Source organism: Heptranchias perlo, chromosome 25, assembly GCF_035084215.1.
Source record: "Heptranchias perlo isolate sHepPer1 chromosome 25, sHepPer1.hap1, whole genome shotgun sequence".
NCBI lineage: Eukaryota > Metazoa > Chordata > Chondrichthyes > Hexanchiformes > Hexanchidae > Heptranchias > Heptranchias perlo.
In genome coordinates, this window is record NC_090349.1 from 41,845,662 (window position 1) to 41,867,560 (window position 21,899).

General features: G+C 39.1%; 1 protein-coding gene across 1 annotated transcript in view; it reads left to right on the plus strand.

Moving 5' to 3' along the window:
- dgcr8 (DGCR8 microprocessor complex subunit) overlaps window positions 1–21,899 on the plus strand; it is a 37,911-nt gene that overhangs the window by 10,533 nt on the left and 5,479 nt on the right. Inside the window, exons 6-12 of the mRNA XM_068006127.1 lie at window positions 87–284; window positions 7,562–7,663; window positions 8,907–9,005; window positions 10,105–10,187; window positions 13,386–13,486; window positions 17,379–17,485; window positions 20,309–20,436. Of these exons, the coding sequence (XP_067862228.1) occupies window positions 87–284; window positions 7,562–7,663; window positions 8,907–9,005; window positions 10,105–10,187; window positions 13,386–13,486; window positions 17,379–17,485; window positions 20,309–20,436 (818 nt within the window). The remainder of the gene's footprint in view (window positions 1–86; window positions 285–7,561; window positions 7,664–8,906; window positions 9,006–10,104; window positions 10,188–13,385; window positions 13,487–17,378; window positions 17,486–20,308; window positions 20,437–21,899) is intronic.

Sequence of the window (21,899 nt, forward strand, 5' to 3'; positions counted from 1 at the left end):
GAAAAGTACACTGAATACATATAGTTGCTACTGTTCTCTTCCCATTTTGTTACTTATGCAATAAAAAATTTCCACAAAATTTCCAGGTATTGAGGATTTTAAAAAATACCTGGAAAAGCGCTTTGATTTCGAACAAGTCACTGTGAAGAAATTCAGGACCTGGGCTGAACGGCGTCAGTTTAATCGGGAGATGAAGCGGAAGCAGGCAGAAGCCGAGCGGCCTATCTTGCCAGCCAATCAGAAGCTCATTACTCTCTCTGTCCAGGATGCACCCACGAAAAAAGGTAAAAGCAATATTTAACTTTTCCACTAACTTCTGATATAAACTGCCCGAATTATGCCTGTAACATCTTTTAGAAAAATAGACTTTTATACAAAATGGCATGCAGACTTAATTTCGAGCCTATATACTAGGGTGTTGACATTAGCACCAGTGTCCAATTCTAGGTGCTGTGATTTCAAATTTCTTCCCAATCGCACCCTCCCGCCAAACACAAAGCCACATGACTTGAACTGAGGACAGAGAAGATTGTACTTCCTGAAAAAACATTCAGTTCAAATCATCCCAGTTTGATTTGTGTATGATATTGGTCATGTTGACAAAGCTCAATTGTATAGCAAACTTAATTGACCTTGTTTGTATTGGTATCACAAAATGAGAATCTTAGTATGTAATTCTGATATTGGAAAGGTGTGATGTGAGTCGAGCTGCTGTTTGAGCGTACTGAATAGACCCAAGCCCTTGTTCAACTGTAGCAGGCACTTGTGGTTTTTATTCAGATTTTTACAATGCAAAGTGTAGTTGACTGTGCAAAACTAAGAAACTTCGTGTTTGGGAACACAAGTTTTGTGATATTCTCAATCTAAGCCCCTCTCTGGGTGGGAGTGGGGGAAACAGTAGAACTGTAAGAGTTTACAGCAAAGAAGGAGGATGTTTGGCCCACTGCGTCTGTGTTTGCTCTTTGCGAGAGCAATTCAAAACTAATCCCACTGCACTGCTGTCTCCCCATAGCCCTGTACCTTCCTCCGCTTAAGTTATTTATCCAATTTTCCCTTTAAAGATGGTCTCTGCCTCAGCCACTCGCTGGAAAAACGTCCCATGTTGCAACAACTCGCTATGTAAAGAAATTTCTCCTAACCCCATTTTCTCTTACAGACCATTTTAAATTGATGATAGTGCTGAGTTTTGGAGGATCCTTTGTCACTGATGCCCCAACCAGAAGAAATAATCTTTTCCCCCTTCAAGAGCGCTACTAACTGAACCATGCTGTGACAGTATTGCTATAGGAGTTAAGATTTTTTTTCTGATTAATTTGCATTTTCTTGGTTGAAACTTGTGCTTTTTTTAAAGCTTTATCTCTTCATACATTCTCTGCCACCTGCTGGAAAGTAAGCAGGAATGGCCTGGGGGTGATGGCTTCCTATTGATTTTTTCCTCTCTTTGCCTTCCTGTGTGGTATCATGGGTGCACATTGGTGTTACTCCAATGTGACGTGCCTCTTCTGTGAAAGATTATTTTTGACCATACCATGGTCCAAAAACATGTTTTGTTCTATTTCAAATATTGTAAAATTTCTGCACACATCTGCAATATCCCCAGCCAAAAGGGTTGCTTCATGATTTGCTCTCAGCCCTGCATGTGAGGTGCCCTGGGACAAGTGACACGGTAGATTGTGCTGATCGTCCTCCCTGGGAGGAAGTTCCTAGCCTCTCCAGTACCCCCTTAAGGCATGTCTGAGTTTAGGCGCTTGCCATCATAGAATCATAGAAGTTTACAACATGGAAACAGGCCCTTCGGCCCAACATGTCCATGTCGCCCAGTTTATACCATTAAGCTAGTCCCAATTGCCTGCACTTGGCCCATATCCCTCTATACCCATCTTACCCATGTAACTGTCCAAATGCTTTTTAAAAGACAAAATTGTACCCGCCTCTACTACTGCCTCTGGCAGCTCGTTCCAGACACTCACCATCCTTTGAGTGAAAAAATTGCCCCTCTGGACCCTTTTGTATCTCTCCCCTCTCACCTTAAATCTATGCCCCCTCATTATAGACTCCCCTACCTTTGGGAAAAGATTTTGACTATCTACCTTATCTATGCCCCCCATTATTTTATAGACTTCTATAAGATCACCCCTTAACCTCCTACTCTCCAGGGAAAAAAGTCCCAGTCTGTCTAACCTCTCCCTATAAGTCAAACCATCAAGTCCCGGTAGCATCCTAGTAAATCTTTTCTGCACTCTTTCTAGTTTAATAATATCCTTTCTATAATAGGGTGACCAGAACTGTACACAGTATTCCAAGTGTGGCCTAACTAATGTCTTGTACAACTTCAACAAGACATCCCAACTCCTGTATTCAATGTTGTGACCAATGAAACCAGGCATGCTGAATGCCTTCTTTACCACCCTATCCACCTGTGACTCCACTTTCAAGGAGCTATGAACCTGTACCCCTTGATCTCTTTGTTCTATAACTCTCCCCAACGCCCTACCATTAATGGAGTAGGTCCTGGCCCGATTCGATCTACCAAAGTGCATCACCTCACATTTATCTAAATTAAACTCCATCTGCCATTCATCGGCCCACTGGCCCAATTTATCAAGATTCCGTTGCAATCCTAGATAACCTTCTTCACTGTCCACAATGCCACCAATCTTGGTGTCATCTGCAAACTTACTAACCATGCCTCCTAAATTCTCATCCAAATCATTAATATAAATAACAAATAACAGCGGACCCAGCACCGATCCCTGAGGCACACCGCTGGTCACAGGCCTCCAGTTTGAAAAACAACCCTATACAACCACCCTCTGTCTTCTGTCGTCAATCCAATTTTGTATCCAATTGGCTACCTCACCTTGGATCCCGTGAGATTTAACCTTATGTAACAACCTTCCATGTGGTACCTTGTCAAGTGCTTTGCTAAAGTCCATGTAGACCACGTCTACTGCACAGCCCTCATCTATCTTCTTGGTTACCCCTTCAAAAAACTCAATCAAATTCATGAGACATGATTTTCCTCTCTCAAAACCATGCTGACTGTTCCTGATCAGTCCCTGCCTCTCCAAATGCCTGTAGATCCTATCTCTCAGAATACCCTCTAACAACTTACCCACTACAGACGTCAGGCTTACCGGTCTGTAGTTCCCAGGCTTTTCCCTGCCGCCCTTCTTAAACAAGGGCACAACATTTGCTACCCTCCAATCTTCAGGCATCTCACCTGTAGCTGTCGATGATTCAAATATCTCTGCTAGGGGACCCGCAATTTCCTCCCTAACCTCCCATAACGTCGATAATCACAAGAACACCTAGGAAAATGCACAAGAATTTATAGGATCGTTTTCCTCGGGGGTGTTCTTAAAAAGTCATGTGGATTGCTTTACTGTGAGAAATTGCATCACAGAACACTGTATGCCTGTGATTACCAGTATGACAATTATGGAATGGAATTGTCTACTTTTCTTTACATGTAGTGGCTCGGATAACTGCCATTACTTATGAATGCGCTTGCAGAGAATAGAAATAGCTTTACTCTTAATTATGTTTTTAAGATAATGACATGAAAGGACATATAAAATAGTGTTCATGTGAGAATGTACAATGAATATAGATTGTTCCTGTTTTAGATTTATTACTTCTGACTTTTGCAGTACTTTGACTTTAGTGATGTAGCAGAAATCAATTTTTACAATTTTGTTTTAAAAGCAAGGGAAGAATTGAAGATTCAGATTAAGTTTTGCAATAAGTAGAAACCAGATACAGCTGAGCCAATAGTGAAACCTGCCCTTGCATTACTGCAAAATTTAAGTTTCTACAAAACCAATATTTTGTATTAAACTGTTTGCCTCTTTCTTTCACTATGTATAATGTCCCTTCTCCCATTTGCATGCCAGATCCCAAAACCATGTCTGTAGTGTTATTTCGAACTAGTTCAGCAACGAAAACAACCATTTGTACTCTCCACGATAAAACTGTTAATTCTAGATGTAAACACTGACAGAAATGGTGGCTGAAAACCATGTGAAGAAACTATTTGACTGTCAATACTTGGCTTCTCAATATTTGCTACCTTGAGAATGATAGCTGCAGGAAAGAATAAGGGATTTGATTGTTTGGCTTCCTGCTGGATCTTGATCCTTATTTATAGTTTTTGTTGGCATTTGATTCATTTGCATTTTGGTAATTGGATATTTGGTAACAGATTGCTTATTTCAGCCTAATTCCCCCGCGCACTGGTGCCCTCCCCTAATTCCCCCGCGTACTGGTGCCCTCCCCTAGTTCCCCCACGTACTGGTGCCCTCCCCTAGTTCCCCCATTTGCTGGTGCCCATCCTGGACTCCCCCATTTGCCGGTGCCCACTCCCTCAGTACTGCACTACAGTGTCAGTCTAGATCATGTGCTCAAGCCTCTTGAATCCAGGACTTTCTGATTCTGAGGTGAGAGTGCTACCACTGAGCCAAGGCTGACACCTAGCTACGGATGAATTTGAAATACTTCATAGACTCGATACTCAACATGCCCACCCAATGCAGAGTAACAATCAACAGTAAATTCAATGTTGAACTATACAACCAAAACATAGAATGCAAGTCAGCAGAAGTCGTGATCAAATTTCATCATGTTCTGGTCAGGCCATATCTTGAGGACTGTGTCCCATTTTGGTTACTGAGATACAGGGAGGAAACATTGAAGAGCTCTAGGTAGTGCAGAGAAGAGTCACAAGACTGATCCCTCATGTCAACGGTCTTGGTTATGGTCTGGATAAACTTAAGACTTTTTAGCCTTGGAAGGGAGGTATTAGCGGTGATCTTCTAGAGCTGTATAAGTTGTATGGAAAAGGTTAATCCAGAAAATTACTTTAAACTAAATTACAGACGCGCTCCTTCTGGGTCCCCCTGCAAGCTCTCAGTCCTAGGGTAAGTCCAGCTGCCTCTCTAACCTCCAAGCTCTCGCAACCCTTCTTGATTTAGTCTATATGTTAAATGTTATGGTCAGATTTCAGTTGATTGAGAAATCTAAACGGCTGCATAGTGTTGCGCAAATTCTGCAGCTGAGGTAATATACTGTTCCAATGTAGTAAACTGGAGTTCGTGGCTATCGATTCTAGTTCTTAATGCTACTAATTTATCATGTGACTACCCTTCAGTCAGTCTGTAGTACTTCAGTCTGAAAGTATTAGGTTAGGAGAGCAACAGAATAAGCTTCCAGACCTTCATATGTTTTTCTTTGAAGTCTTATCTGAGCATGTTTAAACACCTAGTCTCTGTGGATTTTAAAGTCGGCACCTCCATGGAGAAATCATTAGAAGCCAAGAGCCTTTAGCTCAGGTCTTGGAGGTGCGGGCTGGAGCTTGTGGTATATATTCAGGGAATGATTTTGTTCAGCTGTTAAGTCTGTGGTTGGTCAGGCAGTTGGAGTTCCAGGCAGGTGTTTGTGGGGGTTTATGCCACACCAGCTGATTTTGGCAGTGGGCCCAACATAGGTGAGTGTTACTCAGGAATGGGGGCACAGAGAACTATTTACAATTCAGAATAGTAAATACCTGTGTAACTCTGACCTGGGTGCGGAGGAGAAGGGGGAGTGTGTTCCTCTGACAGTTCTGCTCGAAGACAGCTGATAAAGGTATGTCGTAGTGGTCAAGCCCTGAAAAGAGATAGATATTTCCATTGAAGAATGATGTTGATGATTTTTGATGAAGTTTACAGCCCTCCTGGACTCTTTGTCGTTTTAGTTGGAAGGTGAGGGATTGACTGCCATAATTGTGGAGAAATAGAAATGAGATTTTTTTTTTTTCCTTGCAAGTCCACAATATCTGCTAGTACTAGGGATAAATATAAAAATGGTGATCTTGGAATTTTGTAATTATAATGACTCACATTATCTTTTGTTTATAAAGGTGAAGTTGATTAATGTTTCTGTTTAGCTGCTGCACTGCTTGCAAATGTGTGTGATTTACAGTGTGAATGCAGACTTTTCTGCATGTAGGAAGGACAGTTTTGCAAGTCCACATCAGGCATTTCTTAATTGTACACTGTATTTGGACATCTAAGAAAATAAAATAACTTGGAATAAGGGAAGGCGACTTGGCCCATCAAGCTTGCTTACTTCTATGTATGTCTTCTTCAGTTGTGGTGCTTTTCAAATCTATAGATGAAGCAGTTTTCTCTTTGTTCCTCCACTTTCCTATACTTTGCTCCTACGCCCTCTTGCGAACTGCTGTGTCAACCAGCTCTGTTAATATCCCTAAAACCCTCGGTTCCCTTTCTTGACAGGTTTTGATTCAGTTCCACTGACAGGTAGGGAGGGAGAGGGGGTTCTGATAAACTTGTAGCTTGTGAATTTTAATCTACCCTTAAGTTCTGTGCCTTATCAACACTTTATTATTCTAAAGACCTGTATCATTTCTTCTCTCTATCTTTTCCCAAGCGAAAAAAAAGTTGTCACCTGATTCATTCTTCGTAACTTAATCCCCTAGCACCTGGAATCATCCTTGTCATTCTTGTTTGAACTCTTTCCAGTTATTTTTTTCTTTGAAAAAAAACCCGTGTCTGTAATATTATATGATTGACTATGAGCCTGTAACATTGGTAATTGGTCCATGCTACCCACGTGATTCCACAGATCTATTGGAGAACAATTTCAAACAAATTTCAGCTGCTATGGCCCTATTTTCTCCCTTTTGTAATTTTGCCTACTCCACTTGGCCTGTGCTCCATATTGGCTCCCCCATCCCCAATTCTCCAACCGTTCTCCACCCTTCATTTCCCCAAAGCCTGCCCAAGTGCTCCAGCTCTGCCCTTTCCTAATGGCCAGGTCCACTCCAAATATTCGAGGTCTGCCTCCACTCCCTTTCACAGAGATTTTCAAGTGCACCAGCTTTCACTCCCAGGCCCTGGTTCCTAATATTTCCTGGCTTCCCACCCAAAAACTCCTCTTATTGCACCCTTGCTGTCCAGTATTGGGACTGATAAATGCTATGGGGGATCTCCTACTGTATCTTTATTCCTCATGGTATATTGACCAAAACTGCACACTACTCCGGAAGTGGCCTCACCAGTGATCCGTACAATGTCATAGCTTGTACTGGCTATCGTTTACCCTCCAGCTGCACCACAATGTCCAATAAGGTGCTTCATCTTAGACTTGGAGTTCCATTAAGTTGCATAAAAAGAAATGTTATCTAGAATATAAAAATGTATAGAATGACCTTGACTGATGGGGAAAATTGAGTCATTAAATAGACAAATTGCATAACTGATAATCAACCGTAAAAAATTAAATAAGAAATGACGTACTGTATGTGTTTATATATTGCATTAATCTTCATTACTGGATTGACCATTTAATGGAAATTTGAGCAAATATGAGGCATTTATCATAAAGTGCATGATTTGTTTCATAAGGAATGAATGATTCATTTAGTGATGGTATTTAATCTGGATGGTGCATTGCAGTTAATGAAATTTTATTATTTAGTATTCTGAGCACATTCCACAAGGGTCTGAAACTGCTTGTGGTAGAAGCTTTCTGATTTAATATTCTGTAATTTCTTTGTCAGAGTTCATCATTAATCCAAATGGGAAATCAGAAGTTTGCATACTGCACGAATATATGCAACGGGTCCTGAAGGTTCGCCCTGTTTACAATTTTTTTGAATGTGGTAAGTCTCCTTTTGTGAGCATGTTTTACAAGTTTATTATTAAGTGGTTTCTATTCCATTTTCCTCTGTTGAAGAGGGCAGGTAACCAGAACTGCAGACAGTTGTAAGAAAATACTGCGTAGTGGGAACACCCTCCCCGTTGTAAGTTTTGCAGCATCGGTCACCACGTGTATAATTGGCAAAAGGGAGTGCTTTTCTTAACAAGGGCATCTTCATAGAACCATAGAGATATAAAGAGTGTACCACATTGTAATGAGTCAGAACCAGTTTTAATTTTGGAAACAATAGAATTATAGGGGTTTGCTGCAAATTCACAATGTAAATGCTGCTGGCATTGTTGAAGGAGGTGCTTTTCAGCCTCCAACAGCACCAACTGCCTCAACCTCCAATATAAACACTAGATAATGGGCATGGGGCAGCAGCAGCCAGGCAAACCGGCTCTGTACAAGTAGTGAATGGTCACTGCCTTGCATTGGTCGTGCTCAGCCATTGGCAGAGATAGTGGCATGGAATAAAATATTTGCTAACAAATAAAAAGAGGACAGTGGTATCATGGTTATGGTACTGGATTAACAACCCTGAGGTTGAGTGCCCAAGTCCTACTATAGCAAGTACTGAATTTGAATTCATTAAATCTGGTAATTTGTCAATTGGTACCAGAAATCAAACTGACCCGAAAGCTGCGGAATTGTCATTAAAAAACCCAACTGGTTTGATAATGTCCTTCAGGGAAGGGAGCCTGCCACCCCTACGTGGTCTGGCCTGTGTGACTCTAGACCGCACGGTGTGGCTGAATCTTAATGTCCTCTGAAGTAGCCTAATGAGCCACTCAGTTGTCAAGGCAACTAGGGATAAGCAATAAGTACAACCTTGCCATCGTCGTTTCCATTCCGAGGACAAGTTTAAAAAAGGAAGTTAAAACATCTATTTGACCTAGCTACTGTATAAACTGCCTGGCAATACAGCTGTGTGGCTTCCATAGCAATGGGCCTGGTAGTTCTGAGATATAAAAGTACTATTAGTTTCAATTGACTGAGTTTTAAATGATTTGTCAATTTTTTCCCTGGCCTGGTTATTATCAAATAGATGTAACATTTTGCTATTTCAAATGCCAAATATTTTAGGTGCAAGGATAATTATAAACTCTTACTGTAAAACAAATTTAGACAGTTCTACAAAACATTATATTTGACATTTTTCTTCATCCAAAAGTGCTAACTTTTCAGTGCTACATACATTTCAGAAAATCCAAGTGACCCTTTTGGAGCCTCAGTCGTAATTGATGGAGTAACCTATGGTACAGGAACTGCCAGCAGCAAAAAACTTGCAAAGAATAAAGCTGGTATTTATGGTTTATTAAAAGTTATTTTTTTTTTGTATTTGTAGCAGAAGGTCACCAAAGAGGTTGCATGAAGGAAGCCCATTTGATTTCAACCTTACAGAATGCAAGCTCTTTCCATAGCAACATCTAGTTTTTAAAAATAAGTCCAATGGCCTGGATCACCTTTCCTGGCAACCTGTTCCACTGTTGGTTACCTTCTGTGTAAAGAAATATTTCTTGACACAGTCCTAAATTTGCGCTTCATACCTAGGACTCTTGTCCAGCTACGCTGATGTATTTGAAATGTAATTTTGCAGGGATTTTTCGTTGCTAACTTTCTCCCATCCTTATACTCGCCTTATTGCTGAGATATTGTTCAATGCGTAGTGGTCACCAGCTCATACAATGCCCAGGTGTCTATTATTTGTGTTAGCCTTAATGACAAGTGTCAGCAACCTATTTTACCACGAGAGGTGTCTCAGTCTCACCCAAATCTATCCTTACCAGGTGTGTCTGGTTAGCTATCTGGAGCTGGAACCCTGATTTTCTTTCCCTCCTCCCGAACCAAGGGATGCTGTGGCCAATTGTAGTGCTCCTACTTTCACTCCAGCTGAGATCATCTAATTCAGCACAGACTGGCAATCAAACCCAGTACTTTCCTCGTCTGTATAGTTCAATTATTTGATGTAGCTGCTGCTGCAGGACTTGAGCTGCTGCAGGATCTGTTTAAATTTATTTTTAAATGAACTTGAATGTTAAATACTAACAGCTCTCCCCTGGAATTGCTCACAGTGAGACAGAGAATATGCTGTTTTTTAACAATAAGGGGTGTGAACAACAAAATGTGACTGGGAAAGTATTATAGGAAGTAACGGTGATATTTCCAGCAAGTGTAAACGATAGGCAAGACTTTTGATGTATTGACTATATATATTATATATATATATATATAATATATATATATATGTATAAATTTTTTATGAATCACAATCATTTAATTCTCTTGGAAATAGTAGTTTAACAGTTTTTTTTGTACGGCACAGAATTTTTTTTAGTGATTTTAATTATAATAGCTGTTACGCAAAATTATTACAGTTAGTATGTCTGTTAACTTTGCCAGCCCGCGCTACACTGGAAATCCTCATTCCTGACTTTATCAAACAGACCTCTGATGAGAAGCCCAAAGACAGTGATGAACTTGAGGTAAATGTGATGTAGTTTAACTCTCATCTTGTTTTCTTTTTGTTTTTTCTATCCCTTGCATTCTCTGCTACTCCTTAATCACACTAAAAGAATTATGCATTAACTTTTTATTTTACCTTGTTCAATTTAATTGGTTTGTACTACATTGTACAATGCATTGGTATTTAGTGATTGCTTTTTTATCTGCACTCCATGATCAGCTGTTCCACTACTGTGCTTTGTCTTCTCTGTTTGTTTATTTCTTGCTACATACTTCAAAATGGTGAGATAAAATGTAATTTTGTTTCAAAAGTTCATTGATGTATAATCTATGTTTCTGAGCCTCATCTCAAAGTTGAAAAAACCTTTCTTTGCCAGAATGTAAATTCCAAAAGAACACTATGCATATTTACATTTTTTCCCCTTCTATGGAAGATTAAAGAAGGACAGTTTCGAAATTGCTTGCTGTGCTACCTGATTTTGTATAAGGTTAAACCATGTAGACAATGAATATAGGGGATACTATTAGGAGTGGAAATAAAAATCAATATTACACTGCTATGCTATGAAGTATTCAACTTGAATGTTTCTAGGCTTTGAAGTAAGGAATAAGGCATGTAGTGCTGTTACAGCCTTTTGCAACTTTCTGAATGTATAGACCTGGCTATGTAAATAGTTTGAAGATGAAACAAATATAATTGTAATTCCTGAAAGCACAAGTTCGCAGTTTGTAGCTACTATATGTTCTTCCTTTACCTGGAAGCTTATACTTTATTTAAAAAAATTAAATGTGCAATATATTGAGTGTTGTATGCCTTGCTTTATTCTCATTCAACACACTGAAAATAGTAAAGCACAAATTCATCGAAACACAACTGATCAGAACAGGGAAAGAACCCAATAGCATCTGCTGACTGTTAGAATTAATATTAAACTTTGTAGGAGGATTCCCCTTCCGGTAATGAGGACTGTTGTCAGCTATTGTGAAGTTCAGCTGTACAGTTGGTAGAAATCGCTTTATAATTCCACATGAGATTTCAAGTTAGTTCTTTCATGGTTGGATAGATGGGTGGTGGTGATTGTGTTTCATGGGGTGGGGAGGTGTTGGAAGTTTTCTTTGTCGTTGGATATAATTTTCATCGGCCTAGTTGTGCACCACATAACATGAATGATAGTTTGAAATATGAATTATTACACTTCAACAAAAATTTTGAAAAATTTAGCCCATATTAACCAGCAATTTTTATCTTGCCGTTTTTCATTGCTTAAGTTTTTGATGGCTGCTGTTTACCAAGATAAAAAAAAACACTTTATAAAGAGACACCAGACTAGTTAGCATTTGCATTAAGTTCAGAGGAAAAATTACTAACTCACTAAGGTTGATAATTTGGCACTGAAAGTTCAAAATATTTGAAAAACCTACTTACATTTTTTGAAATGGAATATTTTAAATTCTAGCTGTATTCCATTGGCTTCCTGTCCCCGATGCATTGAGTTCAAAGTCCTTGTCTACAAATCCCTCCATGGTTTAGCCTCACCCTATCTCTAGAACCTCCTCCAGCCCTAAATGTCAGCTTGTGCCCTTTGGTCCTCGTATTCTTGCTGAAGCTTTCAAATTGTCTTGGCCTTATTCTCTGCAGCTTCCTCAGTAAATCTTGACCGCCTTGCTATTTCTCTCCTCCCCTTCCCTTTAAAAGTTTCTTCTTTCTCCTAACTCTTCTGTTACTGCTTAGCATCATCTTAAACATATTAAGAATTCCAAGTTACTTAAGTCCCCTTATGTAAATGGAGGTCGTTGTTGTTTCGCCTTTTCTCTCCTTTCTTGTCTTTTTTTTGCCACCACAGCATGGTGCACTCCCCTTCAGTAGAACTGAAATGAAGAAGTTTTGTACCTATGGGAATTTATCTCGTCATCCAGGTCTGGCCATTTATCCCTGATTTTCAGGGCCTCTTTTCAATGTGGGTTGAAAGGTGTGGATGTGCTGAGGTGAAAAACTTAGTGGGATGGTGAATCAAACCTGTTTCTCAGCTCTCCATGCCTAGGCACATTGGTACTGCAAGATGACGTGACTCAAATTTGACTTTCTCTTTAAATAGCAGCTATACATTTGTACGTAACTCTAAAATTTTCTAGTACTGTTTTAACAATGAACTTTTAAGTTGCATTTTATTCATGACTTGACTTAGTGTATATGTTTTCTGGTGTACCAAAAACAATTAATAGCCTACTACCAGTGAAGCTTTAATGTTTGGTGCAGGGGGAAGAATGCATTTGGATACAATACTTTTGCTCTTTTATGCAAGTCATCATGAAAGTTTATCCTTCAAACAATTAACCTTTCAAAGAACTATTTTGCTTAACATTGCCAGTAACAAACTGGGACATCCATTGACTGCCATTTTAACATGGCTAGTTATGAATTATATTTTTCTCCTTTTCCTGAAGATGTTGACTCATGGCCATTGGTGTTTTTGAATGCTCTTGAGTGCCTTGCACAAGTGGCAATTCAACTGGTCAGCAATCTGTTGAACATGAGTGGGTGAGATCACAACTGTGCCCATCCTCTCCCACCATCTATAATTGCTTACTTTCCAGCAGAGGTCATTGGATAGCTATTGAGAACAAAAATCTGGCTGATTTTTTTTTTTCCCCCTTGTCGTTGAGCATTGGGATGCTGAGATCATCTAACACAGCGCAGACCAGGAATTGAATCTGGGATTGCCTGAACTGATGGGCTCAGTTGCATACAAACTGAGCTATTGGGGCATATTATTTTTTGGCTTATTGTGCAACAGAAGTCTTGGCTAAGGTGATGAGCTGGAGTCCTAATGTCGGGACTCACCAATGCTACAGTACAGCTGCTGCAAGGAACTGGAACTGTGAAGGAGTAATCAAAGGCACGTGATTTATTTTAGCTTGTGGGAAGTAGCGGCTTCTCCAAACAGCACTGCTTGCCCTTTAAAACCCTCAACCTTTGTGTCTTTTTTCACTGTCTTCCCTTTGTACCTCGTCTCTGCAGTCTTGCACTTAAATTCCCTTTTGATCAGTTTTTCTGTACTGGATATAGTTCATCAGTGCCATCTAGTGTTAACACTTCAAGTTGAACTACAACAGAACATATTGCACCATAGTTGCAGATATTCAAAGGAGAGCTCAACATTAATGTAAAAAAAAAACATGTTTTGTACAATACTGATGTGGATTTCTTTCTATTTCAGTACTTCAACCACATCAGTATTGAGGACTCACGGGTATATGAACTGACCAATAAGGCTGGACTGTTGTCACCATATCAAATTCTCCATGAGTGCCTTAAGAGGTAAGCCATAAAGTTGAAGCTTCCTTCATGTGATCTCCTGTGTAATGAATTTAAATGTTTGTAAGTAAAACCTTTTTTTAACCTTGCATTCTGGTGTCCCTGTAAGATCACTTTTATTTTCCATACAAGTCCTCCATTTCTGTGTGGGAATTGTTTTAAACCTTGCTGGAGTTTATTCTGAGCAATTTTGGGTTGATTAATAAAAGGGATTGAGATGGATGTGTGAATTTATTATAATCAATTACACTTCAGTAACATGCATGTTTTAAGTATGTTTTCAGACCCAGTGCAGCACTGATGTTATAACATACAACAAAACTGTCAGCTTATGGTTTAAATTTCTTAACAGTACATTAACAATCTTCTGTGCAGTTAATTATTGTCACAAATTCCAAGTGCAATATAATTCATGAATATGGGACCACAAAATTCATTCCTCTTTACATGTTTATTATTAACATACCATGGGCAGCTGCACTCACCCTCTGGGGAGAAAAGTTGATGGAATAGCATTCCTCTACAGATTTTTATTCTTTGAAGTCTTGATATTCATCAGTCCCAAACTTCATAAAAGCCAAGCCCACTGGCCAGTCCCTGGTTTCTTTTCCTATTTTCAGAAGTGAAGTCATAGCTGTTGCTTTGCCATAGAAGTTATTTTTGTCTTGTGCTCCAGACTTTGCTCATTGCAGTCTGTGAAGCTTTGATGCCCTCTTCTGGATTTGGTTGAAATGTCCATGTAGATATCTCGGATAATCATTCTTGGTGAGAGAGATATGTGAAACAAGACCAGCTGACCTTCCAACCAAAAAGTTCAAACTCTTTGGCACATCTGTGCTTAAGGCAGACTGCAACATCAAATCTTAGTTGGCTCACGCCCAATTTATTTAGGACCTCCGTGGTGTCGTGATAAGATATGCGGAATGTGAACTAATAAGGAAGCCAGAAAGATTATCTGCCAGTAGTATGTCTTTCTATGTCCTTTGTATGTAACTTACTTTCCAAATACATCTACTTTGTCCTCAGTTGCCACAATTTTCTAACATTTGAGTATTTAGTTGTTTAATTTTTTAATATGTTGGAAAGAACTGAGGACTGGTCTTTTGGAGAAACTGTGTCTCATGATTTCCTGTCCTTCCTTTCCCTACCCCACAGACAAGGTATAAGGAGTAAGGAAGACTATGCTGAGAGAGGGTAATCTCTGATATGTGTAGTGTTTGACACCATCTTAGTTAGAGCCATTTCACAATATTCTCTGAAACTCAGTTTAGCATAGATTTTTATACATCACAATTACATCAGTGTGATCTATATCTGGATGCGCAAGGATTTCCAAAATTTTGAGCATCTTTTAATTTTGGACTCAATAAATAAGCTGATGTGCTCACTTCTTAAACTGCATCCTTGTAATCCTTGCACCTGTTTCTTAGCAATCTCAAAGCAGCTTAAATATGTTTGTGGATGCAGTAGATGTTTTAATTGGTAAAGGAATGAATCTTGCTGGCTTGTCTAGCTTGTTACGGTGAGTTTATAGCCATTATAATTTTGAGGATGTGGTGTTACAAATATATGGTAATCAGCAGTGCAGTAGCATAGTGAGTTGGAGTGATGGAATGTGGTTTTGTGCCTGTGATACCTCCATGCCATGCCTCTGGTATCAGCTGTGGGTAGATGCCAAATAGAGGGCAGGTGCTTCCCCATAAGGAGAGAAAAACTGAATTAGCCCAGGCAGCTCTTGTATACTTCCTCGTGACTGTGACTGTGCCAGTGACAGAAAGCAGGTCACTTGGCTGAAGAAAATAGACACAGTAATTAAAACAATAGCTATTACTAAGTATGCATGTCTTTTTAAATAAATTTTATTTCCTTTTTTGCAAATATTAGTGAGCCAAACTGCAACATTTGAGGAGATGGATATGTAAATTGCCCTCCCCAAAATGTCTGAGATCAATTTTTCCTTAGATGCCCTGCATTTCAAATGCCAACTTGATTATGGTACTCCTAGAAAGAAACAAGGTGTTGATATTATTCCTGCAGTTTAACTCCAACTGATAGTCAAAAAATGGAACCAATTGTAAGATGGTTCTGTTCCTGCCAAAAGGAAAACTGAACCACCTACCAAAGCTGTCTTGAGACTGCAAGCCGCAGCTACAGAAATCTCTGCAATTTTAGTTTGAGAGTTAGAGTCTCAAAAGGATTTATGAAAGATCTTAGATCTAGTTCAAGTGTGGAATTAGCTCTCTACATGCAGAAAGAAGAAATTATAGCCGCACAGGTTTAGAAACTTGTTTTTTATTCCCTGGTCATGTAGCAAATTGGAGATTTGTGATTATTTCCAAAAGCTGCTGCAGTGATACCTCTGATGAGTGGGTTGTACACTTGTACTGTACAACCCACTCAAGTTGTGAGGGATGGTGCTAGCTCGAAACAGTGGAGCTCCAAAGAGACTTCGAGGTCCATGTGCATAGATCATTAAAATATCATGGACGGGTACAGAAAATAATCAAAAAGGCTAATGGAATGCTGGCCTTTACATCAAGAGACTAGAATACAAGGGGGGAGAAGTTATGCTACAGCTATACAAAGCCCTGGTTAGACCACACCTGGAGTACTGTGTTCCGTTCTGGGCACCGCACCTTAGGAAGCATATATTGGCCTTGGATGGAGTGCAGCGTAGATTTACTAGAATGATAGCTGGACTCCAAGGGTTAAATTACAATGAGAGATTACACAAACTACGGTTGTATTCCTTGGAATTTATAAGACTAAGGGGTAATTTGATTAAAGTTTTCAAGATATTAAGGGGAACTGATTGGGTAGATATTTCCGCTTGTTAGGGAGTCTAGGACTATGGGACATAGCCTCAAAGTTAGAGCCAGGACTTTCAGGAGTGAAGTTAGGAAACACTTCTACACCCAAAGGGCAGTTGATGCTAGCTTAATTGTTAATTTTAAATCTGAGATTGATAGATTTTTGATAACCAAAGGTATTAAGGGATATGGGGCTACGTTAGATATATGGAATTAGGTCACAGATTAGCCATGATCTCATTGAATGGCGGAACAGGCTTGAGGGGCTTAATAGCCTACTCCTGTTCCGATGGTTGGATTTCAGCCAGTGCTCATTCAGGTGCCACAATAACCTGGCAGTGGGCTCTGCTTGTATTTTTTTCTCCCTCTTCCAGCCTTATTTCAAATTATAGGAAGGAGGTACGAAGGGGAGATAAAATCCCATCTTGGCAAATAGTGAGGTTGAATTCAATAAATCTGACAATTTGTGGCTGGCACCAGGAAAATAATAATGAAAGTTGCCAGATTTTCATTAAAAACCTAACTGCTTCATTAAAGTCCTTCAGGGAAGGGGAACTGCCACCCCTAACTCGTGTGATTGCAGTCCCACACTATTAGGTTGACTCTTTATACTCTTGGAAAAAATTAGGGATAGACAATAAATACTGCCTTGCAAGTGTCACCCACATCCCAAGAACACAAAATTCTATGGAGCTGCTCTTGAGGATTCCCAAACCAGCTGGGGAGCTCCACAAATCACCCTTCAGCATCTCCATGCACTGAGTCTGATTTATGATAGTGTCTTTGTAGTCTTAGGGGGGTCTCTAAATGAGGGGCAGTTATAAACATGGAATTATAGTTTGCAGAGTTGGGACTCTGGTGTTAAAGATGCTGTTTCTAACATTGTGAAAGCATAATAAACTTTAAAATCTTTGTCATTGCGTATTGCTGACTTGAAGCACGGGCTTATTGCAGGGACATTGTTCATCTGCATTAATATTCTGTCATATTACCAGAGTGACTTTAATTGCTTCATTGCTGTGAGGTTATTAAAATCCATTTTGACTGAGCATTACAATACAGTCTGAATACATTTTCATTTTCAGAAACCATGGAATGGGCGACACAAACATCAAGTTTGAGGTAATTCCTGGTAAAAACCAGAAAAGTGAATATGTCATGACCTGTGGCAAGCACACAGTGAGAGGCTGGTGTAAGTATGGAAATGACTGTAGATGCAGTTTTGTGTTATGTCTAATATTTTGTAATAATTCCTTCAAGGTTATTCGACATTTAAAGCTACCAGAAAATGATTCATATGATTTCTGTTTGACTACAGAAAGATGTACTGAATGCATGCTTATATTGGGTGCCCAAGTCATTGTTGGCAACAGAGGCACTTGAAGCCATGCCCCAGCCATCCATTAGAAAAGAGGGGGGGGTGGGGGGGAGAAGAAAGTGCACATTTTTTTTCTTGTACAGTACTTTCAGTATGGGAGTAGTTTGAAAATACTAAATTGCTATTTTCACAGTATTATCGGTGCTTATGGATTGCTGTATTGGCTCCTTGTTATTTGATCTCATCTTTAAATACCTGACCCAAACAGTACCATTAATGGAATTTTTGAAACATAATTTTTGTATCTAGGTACCTAGCTGGTTAATGCACTGTCTGAGTGAAGACTATTGTTCATTAGGTTCTTTTCTTAAGGACTGTGGCAGCATTTGTGGAAAATTATTTTTGTTTTAACCAAGAATACTACATAAAAATTAGTAGAAATTCGGTAGAACATTTTGTACACCCATGATTAATGGCTGCCGTGATTCTCTGCATCAAAAACTCAAATTTGGAAATGGCCACTTGGAAATGAGCTGCAAAGCTGTAATATTAAGAGGCTGATGTCTTAAACTGAGTAGGGCTCCAGGACTTTGTAAACTGCACATCAAGTTGAATGTTTCCGATTCACTTCCTGTGATGTTGTGCAGGTGTTAACACTTCTGGTTCTCATTGCTACATTGCCAGCTTTTTTTTAAACTGACTAATTCTTCAATATATTTATTTTCCCTTTCCCCGTCCTCCCCTTCCTAATTTTTAATGCATTTTGAAATGTACTTTTTGTTTTTAAGTACCTACCTGATTAACATGCTGTTGCTGCTGAGTGAGTGAATATTACTGTTCATTTGGATTTTTTTTTAAGGGTTCTGTATATAAATGCTTTGCTTTTAACCTATCCGTAAAAATTCTCGAATATTTTTTATAAGTATTAGTCCTGAAACTTTCTTTACTTAAGACTGAACTATAACTATCCCCTTCGACTGCCTCGCCTATGGTTAGAAAGTTTGTTCTTTGCTTTCACTTTAGCCATTCATTATTGAATCCTGCCTATCGTAAAATGCTATTCTTATGTGTTCAAATGATCTGTTTCCTATTGTTTAACGGCAATTGCATATCAGGGTTCTTGTTTGTGGTATGGGAGGTTTTAAACTTGTTTATATATTATTTTTCATATATAATTTTCACAGACCATTAATAGGTAACTCAATTATCAGTGTAGGTTTGTTTGCATAGAGGCATGTGGACCTCCTATTTGCATTCCTCCTGATTCACGTGTTTATCAAGTGAATAGCTAAACTATACAGACCAGATAGCTCCTAGGTTCAATCCCCACTGAATTAAATTATCTGTTGGAACAAGAAAGGATCACTGCAGTTGGTCTCAGAACCTGTGGGATATGGGAGGGAAAATCGATCAGGGTTCCCACTGCTGATTGCTGCCCAGCAGTCCATGCCGGAAGGGGCAGGTGTGTGGACTCTGGGTGAGGTTGTGAAGCATCCTGCCTTCACCACCCACCCCACCCCCAAAAAAAAGTATGGATGGCAACATTCGTTGTCACGGCTCTGGTGTGGAGAATGGCCACCTGCGAGAGGTACCGATGGGCATCTGATACCTATAAAACTGTACCTCAATAGGGAGTTGACACATTCAGGGGGAGAGGGGGTAAACCTTGATTTCCAGCTCTGAGAAGCAATAAATGCTCCCTTTTTTAAAAAAAATTGAAATGTCATTTAAAATGTTGACAAAACTGCAGTTATATATCAGTTTTCCAAAATAAAATGAATTATTGTCTTTTTATTATAATAAGATTTTCTAGATTCCATGTGGAAAATTCTGTCTCAGGAATGGTGGGTATCTTGTGAAGCCTTATTGACACTTCACCATTTTATTATCACTTTTTGATTGGTGAACAGGAAGAGATGACAATGACTGCAAAGACCTAGGAGTTCAGTTCACCAATCTAAAGGCTTTTGATGTGTTGGATCTTGATAGTATAATTTTATTTAGTTACAGATGATGGTAATGGATTTCTGTTCCTCATTTTATGAGTAGAAGGATGCTTTATACAGCTGTGCTAGGATTATATGAAGGCTGAATTCAACTTTCTATCCAGTGCATGCATTTATCACGTAAATTAAGCTGCCATTTCTACCCAATTATAATCCCATGTTTTTGTTTTATTTGTTGTTAGGGAGACTTTATTGTGTTTTTCTTCAGTTGTGTTAAGTGCTATCTAAAGTCATTATAATGTTGTATAAAATTCGAATCTCTTGGCCGGTGCTGTGATTCACACTTCTTGAATCTTTGTGCGTAGTATTGAAGGTTACCATAACGTTTACATTTACATGTTTACTTAGTTAACTCTAATTGAAAGGTTGCTCGTCACTTAAATCTGCCACTTTACTCAGAGTCGTGAGAATGTGGAATTCGCTACCACAAGGAGTGATTGAGGCGAATAGCATAGATGCATTTAAGGGAAAGCCAGATAAGTACATGAGGGAGAAAGGAATAGAAAGACATGTTGATAAGGGGAGATGAAGTAGGATAGGAGGAGGCTCATGTGGAGCATAAACACCGGCCAAATGGCATGTTTCTGTGCTGTAAAATTCTATGTAATTCTATGTCAGACCAGAAAATAAGGGCAGGGATAAATCGTCTGTATTTTCCAAATGATGTAATAAAAAAACTGCAATTTTTCAGGCAAGAACAAACGAGTTGGCAAACAGCTGGCATCTCAGAAAATTCTACAATTACTACACCCTCATGTGAAGAACTGGGGGTCACTACTACGCATGTACGGCAGGGAAAGCAATAAAATGGTCAAACAGGTAAATTGTGAGGTAATGAGATGAATGTAATATTTCTGTAGGCATTGGATCAAGGCTGACCTGCATTTGACATACAGCTGCTGTTTTTTTTGTGGGAACAAGGTAAGCTTTATAAGGGGATGTAAATCTCTCACTTAGTTTTAGGAGCGAGAGGGATGTGAAATTAAAAGAAAAAGAGCTGAGTGGGAAAATATTTTTAAAAATTTAGATGATGGTAACATTTTTGCAGTATCTATTGCAGCATGAATTAAGTGAAATTTTGAAGATGTTCCAAGTGAAAAATGAAAAGATGATTTTACTAACTGGCTAAATGTTGTTCCAGTAAAACCATGAGAACCACCATTCCAACATCATTCTGATGTTATTTTTGTGTCCCTAGGGCACCATTTCAATTAGGTATTTTTATTCCAGTTACATAATGTTTTTCAAACCTCTTTTAAGTACACATCTAAAGGTCTTGCAAGATAGTCTAAGTAGAACTTTTTATATTTGATGCCAAAAGCACATTCATTACACCCAAACACTCAGGTTAAAAAAAGAAATTGGATTTCTGTGTTGGATTTCATTTCCTTAGCGCATCTCACAGTGCTTCACAGCCAGTTAATTACTTTGAAGTGTAGCCACTGTTGTTACGTAGGCAAATGCAGTAGTCAATTTATACACAAGGTCCTACTAACACCAGTAAGGTAAATGACCAGTTCATATGTTTCGGCATTGTTGGTTGTGGAATAAATAGCGACCAGGACACCGAGAATGCCTCTTCAAATAGTACCATAACATCTTTTATGTCTACCTGAAAAGGCAGACATGACCTCAGTTTAATATCTCATCTGAAAAATGCCACCTTCAGTAATACAGCACTTCTTCAGTACTGCACCAAAATTAGTCTAGACTCTGTGCTCAAATCCTGCAGTGGGGCTTGAACCCACAACCAACTGACTCAGAAAATGCAACCATTAAGCCATACTGTCTGTTGATTAAGTATGAATTGCCAAGGCTCTTGGCTAGTTCAGTTTCTTGATTTATATTAGGTGAATATAATAGCAAGGAGCAAACAGATGTTTCCCACTCAACAAAGGCTTTCCTTTGTGTGAAATGGGAAATTTATGGCTCTCTAAATTTTTCCCTTTTTTTAAAAGTATACTTTCTTTGTATGAACTGTTTATACGACAGCATTGGTGCAGCCACAGTTTCAACTCAATAAGAAAAAGGAATGATGTTCTCTTATAGAGTTGCTATGGAAATTCAGCAACATTGAATCTAGACAAGGCAGTGATGATGGTCATTGAGTGTGAGGGTCCCAAATTAAATTTTTTTGGATGGTGTGTATTCAGTTCCTAGAGGACTTCATGTTCACAGCATATATCAACCCATACGATTGTACAGTTCGCACTTGAAGGCAATGACCGCTATGCCCAAAGAAATTTCACTGAGAAGAGTTTCATGTTCTTGGTTTAAGGCAT